The following is a 15,046-nucleotide window of genomic DNA, read 5'->3' as shown; positions in this document are numbered from 1 at the left end:
TTCGTACATAAGACTTATTGATCAGGATCAGGAGAACTTCAACACATAAGCAGAAATGGATTTAATATATCCTGAAATCTATTCTCTTTATAACAATGTTCGTTTCACATGGAAGCCATGTGAGAGACACCTCTCTTCTCTGATAGGTTGAAGATGTTTTACATAACTGTATACTGAGAGCATTACACAACTTTAGGGTAAACGTGTGTAAATGTAACCAACAGGAAGGACTCTGGTTCCAGAATAGTTTCAAACATCAAGTTCCAAGTGTCTTAAAGAAGCTCCCTATACCACAGGGTAGATATTTCCTTGTTGAGATGCCCGCAAACCACCAACTCTAAAATAGGCCTGGCCTCATTGTAGCCATGGTGAACGTGACTGATGAGAATATGCATTACCACCCCTGCCCAGGAGTATGTTACTATAGTGTAACCTATCATCGTGGCGTATAGAGTATAAAGATGTAACTCACCAGTGTAAGATCTGTAAGGGTTCTCACCTGACCACGGTCTCTTCCAGATGTCTTCTAAAACCTCTTTACGTGTTTGAAATGTGTTTATTTACTTTTTGGGTCATTTTTAGAGGATTTGGGGCAAATTTAGTTACATGGAAATGTTTGTCCTCAGGGTGTTTTGTTGATAAACTGAAATTCAGTTTTCAAGCAAACCTCAGTGGGCAGCAGGATTTATTCATAGACGTGAAAAATGACCCTCGTGACAGTGGAGGGGGGGAATCTAAACATCAGCCACAACCATTAAAAACACTTAGCTGTATGTAGATTTCCGACAGGGTGAAAAGGACTCAAACATTCGGAAATGTATGTGTGTATTCTTGTGTGCATTTTCTTTGAAGCTGGAATGGTTTGGGGTCGATGTTTGTTTGTCTCGGTGATGGTGCGACTGGGTGGCAAGATGGTGGTCCCTCCCTGAGTGGTAAACCCGAACAGGAAGAGCAGACCCCCTATTAGCGGAGCCAGATCAGAGGGATCTCCAAGGCCAACAGGGAAGAGGAGACGTAAAAAGAAAATATGCAAAAGGAAACAGGAATCAGCAATGTGTGGGACATCTTTACATTATAATTTAATGCATTCTTCGATACGACACAAATTACACTTGACGAGACAGGTTTTTCTGCCTGTGTGCCGTTTTTTTCCCCGTATAGTTCACTGGGGGTGTGGAGTAGTGAAAGTGTTTCAGGGCTCTAGGAGAGCTCATACGACTATCTGAGCAGAGCAGGTCTCTGCGGCAGAGCGCTCTCACTCTCCACCTCTCTAATTACGCAGGCCGAGCCGGCTCTGCCCTTACCCACAATCTGTGGAGGCATGAAATAAATACATGCTCTCCAACAATAAACAAGGGCCTTTTCAAATGACAGCACCTCCTCTTACTCACCCCCACCACCGTCCTACCAGGCTTTCGTAATGCTTTTGCTTTTAACAGCCTACAGGAGTATGTAGGTTCATACGATGCAGAAGAGAGCTCAGAGAGGAACAGCTACATAGAGGCTGTCAATATTTAATTTAGCTTCAAAGCCCATAATTGCCATGATCTTAAGGAGGGATGGAATTTGGCCGTCAGAGTGAAAACTTAGATGGGGTTAAAGCTAAGAATTTAGATGTATTCAAACATCAGTGAGTGTATATGAACTGAATTTTAAAGGGATACCATTACGTAATAGCTTAAATTGAAAAAAAAAACATCTCCATATGATTTGAACATCTAGTATGAAAGAATTTGTCAAATTTCATGTTTTAAACTAAAATTATTAAAAAGTCCATATTATGCTCATTTAAATGACCAGAATTTTTTGTGGGAGGCTACTTCCATTGTTAAAAACACACACACACACACACACACACACACACACACACACACACACACACACACACACACACACACACACACACACTATGTTAATTTTCTGACATTGTACGAGGCAGTCATGCCCCTTATGTCAAAAATGCTCTGCTTTTGCTCCTGTCTCTTTAAGCCTCTCTCCCTAAAGGCCTAGTTTACTCTGACTGGACAAAAATGGAAGAAATAAATCCAACTGCTCAGTTTTTACTTGACTTGCAAAATAAGCCCTTTACTCCTCATGTTTACACAAATTTAGTCCATAATGCCATCTAAAATACAGGCTATGCCTCCTGGTGTTCCATATGAGAAAATACTTTTCAGATGAATAAAATCTTTACCGTACTAATGGGAAATGCTAGTTTTAGCTTGGTAGTTTCCCCCGTTGAGCTTTATGTACATTGAATTACTACCACAGAATGACACTTATAATGCAAGAGAAAGGGTTAGTTAAAAGAGATCTAGTCTACCTTGTAGTAATTTTTGTGAAAGCTGTTATAATGTGGATGAACCGCTCTGCGTACACTGTGTACATTACACAGATTCCCATCATTTCAATACCAATGCTCGCTGAATACGACTAAGGCTATGTTCACACTGCAGGCAAAAGTGGTACAAATCCGACTTTTTTGCTCATTTGTGACCCATATCTGTTATTTTTTACAACAGTGTGAACAGTACAAATCTGATTTGAAAAAATGAGAGCCAGGCCACTTTCCCATGTGGTCCTAAATTAGATACATATCTGATATTTGTCAAAGCAACCTCAGTCTGAACGGTCACATCGCATTTCATCTGATTTTTACGTAATTGAAGCGAGACAAATGTCATTGTTCTGCACTGGGGGAGTCGGGACACGGCAAGATCAAAGGAACAAGCATGGCAGACACCATCACACATCATTGAAATTTGTGCTCTCTTTGTTCTCAAACTTCTTCTTCCCTTATCACTCGGTCATAATTTTGTCGGCTCAGATTGCCCAATAACTTCAGAATTTATACACACACGCTGACATGTGTAGCATCCATATTTGTGTAAAAACATAGCGTGCTGTGTGCAACGTCACGTTTTCTCTCACTTCAGGGCCGTAGACTGTTCACACTGGAGTCGGATGGCGCTCGCATTTGAATTACAATGTGAACAACCACGCAATAAAATCAGCAAAACAATCGGAGCTGAGCATCAAGACCTGCAGTGTGAACGTAGCCTTAGTATCAGTTTTACTGTCAGGCTAGTCACATTTTCTTGAGAAGAAAACAAAATGGAAGATTGAGTTTCACACATCTGACGGAAATTACAGGCATCACCACAAGAATTAAAAGAATTCCAATTGAGCCACATCATGCAATCCAACACATGTGGAAACAAGGTATTTCATGTGTTATGTAAATGTATTTCCTATTGATTTTGTATAAAAAAAAAGAAGATAAAAAGAGAGAAGGAAAGCCGAGCTGAGTGTTCACAAGCCTTTTACATGCATTAAAAGCTAGACAATCAGCCACAGTATCACAGCAAAATGCGTATGTTGCATAACAAAAAACTAGTATTTGGGCATATGAAGACATAATCTTTATCTTTGTTGTGACATCTTGCACGACTTTCAAAGTAATGTCTTTCATTAGGAAGTTTGGTTGACATTTTTTAAACCCACGCGCCTTCTTGTTCATTTAACGTGCGTACAAATGTCTCCTTCTGCCCAGACGAGCCACATCTTCTTGCACAGGTGCAGATTGCACGTATTGACTGAAGTTCAAGAAGGAGACATTAACTAAAATGATGCAACAAAATGTATAGGTGTACATGAACAATTTTGTTTGTGGATTGTGCATGCATCATCTCATTGGAGCGGTAACATAAATTTAAGTGATAGGACAGAGTAGGATTCGTTGTCTTCTGTGGCGACTGACTCGTACGTAACAGCATGCAGAGAACTGAGTTTGGTGACTAAGACCCTTATACTGAAGAGATGCTGCTTTTATATTAAAGACATGTTCCTGATTTGCATTAAAAATGAATATGATCTGACTCATTGTATTTTCAGTATTAACTGAAGAGTAGTTTTATGTGATCCTAAAGTAGTTTGAGACTACAAGACATTAAGGTGCACCAGATATATTTTTAGATTGCAATAAGTACACTTCAACTGTAACAGCTGAATTGCTGTCAGATCAAAGCATGAAGTCAGCAAAGATGAACCCCTACTATTCTATTTAATCATGGAGTTATTTTAAGAAGGAGCAGCAGCACACTGATCAGAAGGAGCAGATCGAGGTAATGACACCATCTTGATTTTAGATCATCTTGATCCATTTTCCTCTACAGCCTTTGGTCTTATTTTATTGCACACTTGGCTCTATCATTTTTCTAAGGCTAAATTGGACCGTAATTTTCAAAATTATGTATGTTGTTTATATGAAAGAAAATTTGAAACCAGAGTTATTGCAAACTGAGTTACTAAATCGGGGAGGACGAAGGGTAATTTTCTCATGGGTCTCTATGCAATTAGATAATTAGACTGCTTTTTGCAGAAATAGAAGCTGCCCCCTGCTGGACATATAAAATGTCAAACATTTTATACTGGCTTTAGCTTGGCACTACATTGGATGAGGTGTAGGGAAGTAAATGAAACTAAAATCCTGTAATATGCAAAGTTTCCCTTTAATTTGGCAGCATGTAACAGTCTCACACATGCAAAGAGTACCCATACTCTTTCCTCATTCCTCTTTTTAAAATGTCAATTGTGGCTTATTGGTTGCTTTTCCCACACATTCTAAGAGCTGCTTCCATCTCCCTTTGGTCTGGGTGGTTACAGATTGCCCAATGCATGCTTCAGTTTGGCCACACAAGTGTCTCCTACAAGTGAGGAGAGGGTTACCACGCTCCGCCCACAACTGCCTGGCCTGCTTTGATGAACTATATCATGGTTTTGAACATCAGAAGCAAATAAAGAAACATCTTGGTTCCTGGTGATTAAAAATGAAAAATGGATGAGCAAAGCCAGTTTAGAGAAGGTGAGGTTAAAGAGATTTCAGTGCAGACCTCTCAAGTACAACTCTGCCACCTTGTGGAGGGCAGAACGACACATCACTGCCATACAATTCATCTTAAATGCGGCAATTTGCACCATTACTCACAAAGGCACTCAGAAACAGGTGGTGAAAGTACGTTTATTAAATATAAAAAGCTCTCATTTGAGGCACAGTGATGATAATACAAAATATTCGGGAGGTTGTTTATCAGGATTGCAGTGCTCTAGTAATAAATGGGTATATAAGAATTTGAAATATATTTTACTGAAATGGTCTGCAACATGGGTAGAGAGACTGAAAAAAAAAATTGTATTAAAAAAAAAAAAAAATCAACAACAAGCAGCATACATTAAAAGTCCAATCTGAAATATTTATATATTGAAATTATAAACATGCTTTGCCGGAATCAAACATGCCATAAGTTTACAAAATTGTATGTACTGAGCGAGCAGTTTAACAGCATCTGTCCGATAAGAAATGAGCAAATAGGTTAAACGAACAAGTGCAGTCTTTGAGTTTGGTTTCCAATTCCTTTTTCATAAGTTTTAGCCACAAGACAAAACAAAAAAAGCAGAAGTGCAGCATGTGACAGTGTTTGCACCAAATGGCTGTTTAACTTGTAAAGACACAGATAAAGATAAGATAAATACATATCTAAAGTTATGCCATAAAGAAAGTCGATAGTTGAATTTTGTATAGTATGTTGTTAAAATAAAAACATGTATAAATAACTAAATAAATAGTCTCACTGTTTAGTGCATTGTTTACTAGTGAAGGTAGTGTGGACTTCAGATGTAGTATTGTCTAGCGGATGATAGAAAAACGCACCAGTGGGCTTGAAATACACTGTCTAGTGTCCAAACTCATGAAAGAAAGAAGCCATTTTCAATGCAGAGCCATCAGATTCTTTAGCTCACCGGAATACTGAAATGGAGGCCATAAGGTCATAAACACTGCTTTTGAAAACTCAAAAAAAACAAACAAAAAAAAAAACAAGTCACTTATTCGAAACAGTGTAGCTGTTAATGCGTGTGCAAATGACTATTCAAGCCAGTTCCGGAGGATGCTAGTAGGTCTGCTATTTCTATTTTGCATAGACAAACAACTTTCAGATTTAGAAAGAAAATGTACCAAGAAAGCGTGCTGAATATTCTAATGGTGAGAAAATAACCAATGGAGACTCTTCATTTGAACTGCAGAGACAGAACAGCCCGGCAACTAACTTTTCTAGAATCCACAAAGTAAAATTAAGACGCCTGCAGATCTGACACATTTCCCATCTCTTGCGATCCAGACAAACAAAACCCCAAAACCGTAGTGGCAAAACTGCCAGAATGTTAAAACAATACCTCTCAGACGCAGACTCAAATACTGAGCGCTGCAGCCTTTATGATATACAAGCTTGTCAGGTGTTGCCGTTACTTCAAAAACACCCTAAAATGACCACGAAGACATCGGACATGTAATGAGTGTATTCAAGCTTACAACACAAGGGCAGCCAATTGGGAAATAAAGTGAAATATGCACCAAACCCGTGAATTAATACACAACTTCTTCATCCTTCAGTCCAATTACCCACATAAAATCATTCTAAAGTCTACACAGCACAGTTTTAAGGCATCCATCTGGGTCTCTTTAGCTTATTGGCTAAAATGCATAGGGGAGGTAATGAAATGTCAAGTACTTCTGTTGGTAAATCTTTGGTCTGATGCTGATACTGGCACAGGAACAAGTAAAAATGGAGCTCTAGTGTGAACTGCAAACTGATGTGAGATGAGAGCAGCTGTGGGCAACAAGTATATCTTAAATGTTAAAATCCAGTTCACAAACTGGTAGATCAATTACCGGTACGTATACTTGCAAAAAAAAATAAAAAATTTAAAAGTGGGGAAGAACGAACACTGTTCTTTTGATGGAAGAAGGAAGGTCCCTGGCATGATAACAGAAGACTTACTAATGAGGCCCAAACAATTTCACTTCCAGCACATGTTGCTGGCTCGCGATGTTAATGTCCTTTAAAGAGGAAATGGGTCACCGTGTGCTATGCAGGGCTGCAAATATGAAGGCTTGTTGTTCCCATGTACTATCAAGCAAAAATCATTCAGTCTGGTCTTGAAGGTTGAAATAACAACCTTCATGCTCTCAGTCCTTTTTGGCTCACGTGTGACTATTCCCCACTCAAGAGCCAAACTTCTGGCTCTGATCCTTTGACTATTCTGGTCCATTCCGCCACAGTAAATATTTTTAGCCCAGAGATCCTGATCCAGTAAGTACCAGCTCCATTGGCACATATGGTGCATCTCAGTTTCCTGCGCACCACTGAGGGCAGAACTTGAACCGTGTTCAAGGCTGCCAGGGTTTCCTGTCTTTGCCTTTCTGATCAGGAATGTGTTTATAGCGACATTTGTCCCCAAAATGGCAGCCAGTGGTTCTCCAGAAGTAACACTCGTCTCCGTTCACTGGGCCACGTCTTCGAGGACTGAGCAGGGAGAAATGAGACCAATTTAGAGATAAATCACAGGCCAGCATCACGTCCAGATCGGGCACATTAAAGCATTTTTACATAAAATGAGCAATAAAAATAAATAAATAAATTTAAAAAAAACACATTCGATCTGTAGACGTATTGTGCCATTTCAGTGAATAAAGTTTCGAAGAGCTTCTTACCCGGCAGCCACCCCTGCTTGCTGTGTGAGAGGGAGAAAGGTCTTAAGTGGAATCGGAAAGGCTCTCTGAGTGCGACGGTCGGGATAGCGCACCACTAAACGTGTGTTCTCAATGCAATAACCCTGTAAAAGCAAACATGTTGGCAGATTTAATGACGGTTTCTTTACAAACAGGCAAAAGACTGGGAGAGAATAGAAAAAAAAAAAAAAAAGTACTTACATTTAGTTTCTCCATGGCATGGGCTGCCATGTTTGCATTCTTGAAGTTGACAAAGGCACAAAATCTTTCATGCAGGACACGAATACTCTCTATTTCACCGTATCTGCGAAGCAAAGCAATCAACAGACAAGTCAATACATACCCCGGGTAAATATCATATTTCCATCATTTCAACTCAAATTAGGTTCGTATCAAGAACGGTAGCAGACTAGGGTCATACATTTTAAAAAGATCCCACAAGTGTTTCTCTGTTAACTCAGTTGTCACATTTCCCACCCAAAGAGATGGACAAGGGCTTCTGAAAGGAGGATAAGAGAAGTTAGAGATACACGATTTAAAAACAAAGAAGTGTGGGCTAAAACATTCTTGCTATTTGTCATAGGTTCGACTGGAGACACAAATGATAACCTACTCTGGTTGCATAATTGATATATCTTGGCCCCCAGCTGCAAAAAAGAAGCATGACGTTTCAAAAATATGTGGGAATTCGGCTACATGTCATTGGCGTACGTCACAAAGCGAACGTTTTGTGCGGATTTACAAAATATTCACACGGAGTCGAACCTCTAGCTGCGTCAGAACAGGATGCCAGAACAGCCTGCACTGTTGAAAATCTCTCCAGTAGTAGGACACTTTGCATCTCTTCAAAACCAAGCTCCTGCAGGAAGAATGAAAAGAAATGGAAAAAAAATAAAAAAAATGTTAACAGCAGCTAGAACTCAACTTTATGAGAAAATGGGATGCTAAGAGGAAGCTTTGGTCATTTTCAATTACATCTGTCATGCTGACAGAAAAGAAAAAAATAAAACATTGCCACTTTGACTGCAGGTGCATTTACCATTAACTGCAGCACTTTGCAATTAAAGAGGTCATTGACGGCTTCCTCACAGTCTCTGTCCAGTTTCAGCACCTGCTCCATAGCTTTTTCTGCCTCACTGTACCGCTACAACACACACACACACACACAAAAAAAATGTAGCAAAGGCACGGTGTATCACAGACTTAAGCATGAAGTTACTCAATAGACATTTCTTATAATATTAACCATTTATGACCAAAGTGGCCTGTGCCCACCTTCATGCCCATGAGAGCACTGCCTTTGCGGAAGTGTCCTTTGGGCCAGTCTGGAGCCAGCTGAATGGAGCGTTCAGCATCTGCCAGTGCTTGAGGGTACTGCTCCAAGCAGTAGTAGCAATAAGAACGATTCCCAAAGAACCTAGAGGACGTCATTTAAAAAAAAAAAAAAATGCAAGAGCATTGAGTTTAGGTGTCTAAAATGTGCTATTAGAATTAACAATCAGAGAAAATGTACCTATAATCCTTTGGATCACATTTGATGGCTTCTGTAAACATAGCGACTGCCTGTGTGTACTGCCCCTCTTGCACCAGCTTTATCCCTTTTTCTGCAGGACATAAATAAATGGATAAATAATTATCTGCTAAGACACGAGCCCAAAGGCTCAAGTAGCCGCTGTGCTGCAGGCTGACATTTGTTATATAAAGACATGTGGAATAAATACTAAATAAATAAATAAATAGTAATCTTCTTAAGGCCTTTGTCTCTGTTTTTCTGTTTGTTTTCAGTTTCCGTTTAATGTGGCAGACCTAGCAGAAATCAGTCCTTACCTGTCAGTGATGCACTTTTCTTTGTCATAGTGTCAGTTCCATTTGTCTGCAAGTAATACATTTTTTAATACCTTTATATTGATTACAATGTGTGTACACACACACACACACACACACACACACACAAACACACACACACCAGTATTAACGTCAGTCATGGTTCAGAGTCCACTTTTCCACTCATCAGACTTTGGAACAGCCAGATTGAACACACTGCTGCCACAAGACAAGCAAAGAAAAACAATAGCAAGAGCCTTTGCTGTGCCTGCTGATTTTACGGTATCCATTAGCATTCATTCACCTCTCTCCTGACCTCATTCTCCTTGTTTTCTTTGGACTTGCGACTGGATCCTTTGGGTTTGATATGGCTAGCAGCATTAGCAAAGAAGGCACTGCTCTCGTCCCACTCCGGCTCCTGTGGGACACAAAAAGCCAAACACTGGTGTTAGATTGCGTTCCATTCGGGCCTACAGGCTTTCGCTGCAAACACTACTCAGGTCAACTCACTGAGCCCGGTAAGCTAATAACTAAAATCATGGCAACACAGGATGTACAGTATGCTAACATAGCTTCAGTACCTCTTCAGTGGACCTGGCTTTGGTCTTCTGAGGTCCTTTGATTCCTGCAGGAGCCATGACGGGAGTGGACACGTACATGTGTGAAGCCACTGATTTAGCATCCTTTTTCTCCTCTTTTTGTGCACTTTGTTTTGCCTCCTCGGCAACGACGTCTGCTTCGGACTCACTCTCATCCAGTTCAGACTCTGCGCCTCCATCCTCCTCTTCGTCGTCCTAATGTGTACAGTCATGGATCTTGTAAACGTTTAACTCTTCACTGGAAGAGGAAAATACAGAGTGCATTCCAGGAATAATATAATTACCTGCTCAGCAGAGTCATTTTGCTTAATCTGCTCTTGCTTCTTCCGTTTTCGGCGACGCTGAAACAGATGCAGTAAAAGGCATGACTTTTCCCAGCATCTACTGAGTAATAGACCAAATATTAACAAACTCCATCTATAAAAGGGGTACATTTATTTACTTCTCACCTTCCTCTTGGCTCTGCGTCGCTCTGCTTTCTGTCTGACCTTCTCTTCCTCACTCAAATCCTCCTCTCCATTTAATACATCCTAAAAAATAAAAATAAATGAACACAGAGGTTCAACACTGCACATTACCCCTACATAACTGGTAATGCCCTGTCAGGGTGACATCATGTGTTTACCTGTGACAAAGTGGCATCGTGACTTGGGTCAGGGGTTGCGGCACCGCAGTCCATCTGCTCGTCCTGCTGCTGGACAGAAGGACCTTATGGGAAACAGTAGAGTTCATTAGGTGTTAAAAATGTCAAGGAATGCATTGTTTATTTCTAATCATTATGAGGCGGGCGTTCTTGTTCTTGAAATTAAAACAGGATAAATGATAGAGCCCCCGTCCAAAGATGCTAAATGCTTGTTGTTTTTCTGCTCTGGAACTTAGTTTTTCCAGCACTTAGAATAACTTTTCAACAGTGAAAGAGGGTAAAGTTAGGTTCCGATAAATATAAAATTAGATACGACGTACTACTATGGGATATAACGGCATGCATCTTTTTGCTTCTTTGTTCACCTTCCACCAAATATAAACAAAAGGCATACACAGCAAGCGTCCCTTATGAAACGAGGAAAGTTTTGTTTATTTACTTTTATAATCAAAACTGGTTTGAAAACCTCCACCCGATACAAACGTGCAGAACATTCTGATGAAAATGAACATATACGGGTTTAAACATGTTGACAACTGATAACAGTGCAAGAAATTTTGAATAACACTGGGTAGAGAGAGGAAGAATGACGTTATTCTTTCTTATAAAAAGTTGCAGAAAATGCTCAACAAGGCAGAAAGAAAAAAATAACTGCACAGAGGGCTGCGAGTTTTTTTTCTTTTTCGGTCTAAATGAGAGAAAGACATTTAGCCATCACGTACCACATGCAGCTGCAGCAGGAGCTGCAGTTTCTCAGAAACCTGCTTAAATATGGCACAGAAAACAACCTCTGCCCTGAATGTGGGATACGTACGTACGTGTGTGTGTGTGTGTGTGTGTGTGTGTGTGTGTGTGTTGTTTGGACATAGATCAGATCAAATCAAAACACTGCTGCTGATTTTGGGCCAGTGGAAGCAGAAAAACAAAAAAAGTACGAAAAGAAGCAAAAACCCTGGAGGAATCTATGTGGCGTCAGCTTTCCATCTGTTCAGCAAAAATTTCCAGAGAGCGACAAATCCATACTTGGTCTGTGACTCATGTTGTGACTCGTGAAGCACTGATGGGTGAGCTCATTGCGTTTTTGACATTTAAACACAGGCTCTAGGTACTTCCTACGAAATTTCTTCTGGGGGAAAAAAAAAAGCCTTTCGACTTCCTCATTCTCTCTCCTGGGTTTAAGAGCTCGGGTCACCATATCAGACAGTAAAGTGGAAATCAACATCCAACCCTGCTAACAAAAATAAAGAAAGTGAAAACGAAAACCTCCCACCCTGTGCATTCCAACATAACTTTGCCATCCATCATTGGCTAATAACTCTCACAGATTTAGGTAAAGAGTCTACTGTCCGAAACCTGCATACTGTGGGGAGTACAAGGAAATATCAGCCGTTTGTTCCTGGCTCTCAAATTGCCAAGAGCACACCTACCGCTATGGTGCTCGATCACGTTGGCTGAATCAGGCTTTTTGTTAAATATTTAATGGAACGACCTCTTAGCACATAAATGATACAAGATTTGTGGACAAAAGCAACAAAAGAGCCCTTGTCTCTTCTCGTCAAGGAAACGTTCTAAATTAGTGTAGAGTTGAAAGGTGAGCCGTCTCCACAGGAATGCAAAATAACAGTGTACCATGGTGGACTGGTGCGTTGGACAGGAAATCAGCTTTAGTGCTCTCTCTTCTTTACTGCTCCTCAGTGAAGAGAAAGAGAATGTAACCAACACAACCAATCCATATGCCACTGGTTTCACGTGATCTTGCAGTCATGAGAGACACAGGTACTTTCACAACAGTGTAATGATAACCGGTTGGCATATTTTCCAACAACAAAGTGCGTGGAGTCTTTATAAAACAGGCTCGGGGATTCTTAAAAGGAAAAGGAACTAAAAACAAAAGCCAAAAAAAGAAAAGAAAAAAAAAACATAAAACCTGGGATAAATATCAAATCTGAACCTAATAACAAACGGGGAGGAGCAAAATCAGAAAACGTCATCTTATGAAGAAAAAAAAAAACTTGTCACATTCTTTAACATTCATTCACTGCCTTTGTTCTAATTTTTAACAATGTAAACTATTCGGGTACAGCACAAGAAGTTCAACACAAGTGGAAAACAAAAAGGAGGAACAAACGATAGGTTCGTGACTTATTTATAGACAAATTACCTGATAATTAAACGGCTACATGTACGGTCGAGCTTTTGGCACCTATTCGAAGCGTTGTTGTCATACCGACACGAACCGAGAAATGCCTGTTTCTATTTAATCTGGCCTTTATCAATACACCTTGTGCTTTAGGTCACATACATTAGGGCATTGTTGCGTGACAATATTCTCACAATTCGCCTCATGGATGTAATGCTGTGTAGGAAGGTGCAACTATATGGTTTTGACACCTACTGCGCAAACTTGGAAGTAGAGCGAGAAAGGGTGTAACTAGAAAGAAGGGAACTTTTATTGTTAGACCATGAACCCGCTTTGATCCTCTCGACAAAAAGACAACTGACGAACACTACCACCAACACTTCCATGTCAGAAAGTATTCCTTAGCTATTTACCAAGTTTAATTTTCACACGCCTCTCGTTATCACTTTCGGGATCAAACTTGTGGTTTAGTTCACAAAGTTTTGAAAAGAGGGTCGTTTCTTACCGCTTCCGAGTCCCAGCAGCCTGCATATGTCTCTGGTGAGTTTCATGAGTGCAACCATCCAGCATTATCGTCGCAAGTATCTCACAATAACATATAAACTAATGTTTAGGGTCCGCGTGAACACGTTTGTAACATTGGGACAATCGTTATCGAATCTGCGGGAATCTTTGGTGGTTTAATCCACTTCCTGAGCGTCAACGACGACGCTGGGTCCACCCTGAGGAGCGTCTTAAAGGTGCAGGACACAATTAACGTATTAGCGTGAGGAACAACCTAGGATGGCGTGTATATATCCCGGTAAATAAATATTAAATGTGATCATATTAATTACTATTTGATACAAATATATACAGGTTTTTATTTGTTTTCCTGTCGCGATATTCTAATTATGTTTGTATATTCATAAAGTATAACGGCATCAAATGAATTGCAGTTACCAAGAGATATTCAGTTGTGCTTAAAACTGTCAACCCAAAGGGAGTTTTATACATTTCCACATGACAAGAAACCTAGACCACTAACTTGATTTTCATAAATCCTAACAGTAGATAGATTGACTTAATTATATCTATTCTAAAACAATAACTTTATTCTTCTTTAACCATATTTTGGTTCAGTGACTTGTGTGTTTATTGTTAATCTGTTTTCCAGACAGTTTTCTTTGTAATTCACCACTATAATTCAGAATGCGTTGTTACTTTGGTGATGAAAAGCTTTGTTGGCTTAATAAATACAAGAAAACAGGCCCAAAGCACAATGGAGCCACCCCCGTGCTTCAGAGTTGAGTTAAATTTCCACTGCTATAATGTAGTGTTTTTCTTTTGCGAAACCTATAACCTCTCATTTGAATTAAAAAGTTATTATTGACAATATTGTTTTTTGGAGAGCAGTGTCTTTCGAGTCTGGTAGACTTACTAAACAGTAACAGTGCGATAGGGGCCCTACACTTTGCACACACTACCCTGGGATCCTTTGTGACTAATGGTCTATTATACACCCCCTTTTTTGGGGGTGATCTTTGTTGGTTGAACACTTCTGGATGACTAATAGAGATCTGTCTCTTTGTACACAGTCTTTCTGGTAGAGTCCAAAATTTGCATCTCTTTGAAGGAAAATTTAAAAGATCAGATTGAGGATGATTTGTTCTTTAAATAAAATAGTGCACACTGACATCAGATTATCATCCAATTGATTCAAAACAAATGATCCTATTCTTACCTTTAAATCGTAGTTAATATAGGCTACTCAAAAAAAAATGTTGTGGTTTTTGTCTCATTTGTTTAGTTTGATTTGTTATTATCTCTTAGGACTCATGCAAAATTGTAACTAAAGGGTCATTATGTATTCAGTATTACTTATATAGCACCAAATCACAACAGATGTCATCTCCTGAACCAGACTCAAGAGGGCGGCCATCTGCATCAACCAGCTGGCGGTTGAGAGGGCAGGAAGGAGGGGACAACAATCGCCATAACACTAAGTCAAGAATACCTGCTGAGAAAGGCAAACACAAGTTAAAGGGGAACTCCGGGGCATTTGAAGCGCATTTCCATTGCTAGAGGTTGTCAAATACTGATAGTAGGACACAGAGAGGTGCAAATCTGCGCTCCCTGTGTGGAGATCGCGCTGTTCGCACACCCTGTCATGCGAGGCTAATACGTGGTGGCTAAGGGGCAAATTCTAAACCTTCCATGTAAAACAACAACTTGCACACTGCAGAAACGTCACACCACTTTATAAACCATCCGACAATAAAGTCACAAGCCTT

The 15,046-nt window shown here is 39.9% G+C and overlaps 1 protein-coding gene across 2 annotated transcripts; it reads right to left on the bottom strand.

The window, feature by feature from the left end:
* Positions 1-5,002: 5,002 nt before the first annotated feature.
* On the bottom strand, positions 5,003-13,467 carry LOC142393272 (uncharacterized). 2 transcript variants are annotated; one of them, XM_075478266.1, is made up of 16 exons: positions 13,279-13,467; positions 10,616-10,698; positions 10,440-10,520; positions 10,275-10,331; positions 9,973-10,185; positions 9,696-9,809; positions 9,395-9,440; positions 9,081-9,171; positions 8,843-8,984; positions 8,607-8,711; positions 8,333-8,426; positions 8,181-8,214; positions 7,989-8,066; positions 7,769-7,871; positions 7,550-7,671; positions 5,003-7,361 (listed from the first exon to the last, which is right to left on the bottom strand). In XM_075478266.1, exons 1-16 carry the CDS (start codon positions 13,334-13,336, stop codon positions 7,226-7,228), a joined length of 1,557 nt encoding a protein of 518 aa, XP_075334381.1. In that variant the 5' UTR covers positions 13,337-13,467; the 3' UTR covers positions 5,003-7,225. The 2 variants fall into 2 exon arrangements, with proteins under 2 accessions (XP_075334381.1, XP_075334382.1); XM_075478267.1 differs by having other exon boundaries at positions 9,708-9,809.
* Between the last annotated feature and the right edge of the window lie 1,579 nt (positions 13,468-15,046).

This window comes from Odontesthes bonariensis, chromosome 2, assembly GCF_027942865.1.
Source record: "Odontesthes bonariensis isolate fOdoBon6 chromosome 2, fOdoBon6.hap1, whole genome shotgun sequence".
NCBI lineage: Eukaryota > Metazoa > Chordata > Actinopteri > Atheriniformes > Atherinopsidae > Odontesthes > Odontesthes bonariensis.
The sequence above is the reverse complement of the archived record's forward strand: the minus strand, read 5'-3'. Positions and strand labels throughout refer to the sequence as shown.

Bases quoted from the DNA above. Each gene is read 5' to 3' on its own strand.
- LOC142393272 (XM_075478266.1), bottom strand. From the start codon at position 13,336: ATGGTTGCACTCATGAAACTCACCAGAGACATATGCAGGCTGCTGGGA. The intron at 10,521-10,615 runs GTAAACACATGA...TTTATTTTTTAG, and splicing joins ACGATGCCACTTTGTCACAG to GATGTATTAAATGGAGAGGA. The intron at 10,186-10,274 runs GTAATTATATTA...TGTACACATTAG, and splicing joins AAAATGACTCTGCTGAGCAG to GACGACGAAGAGGAGGATGG.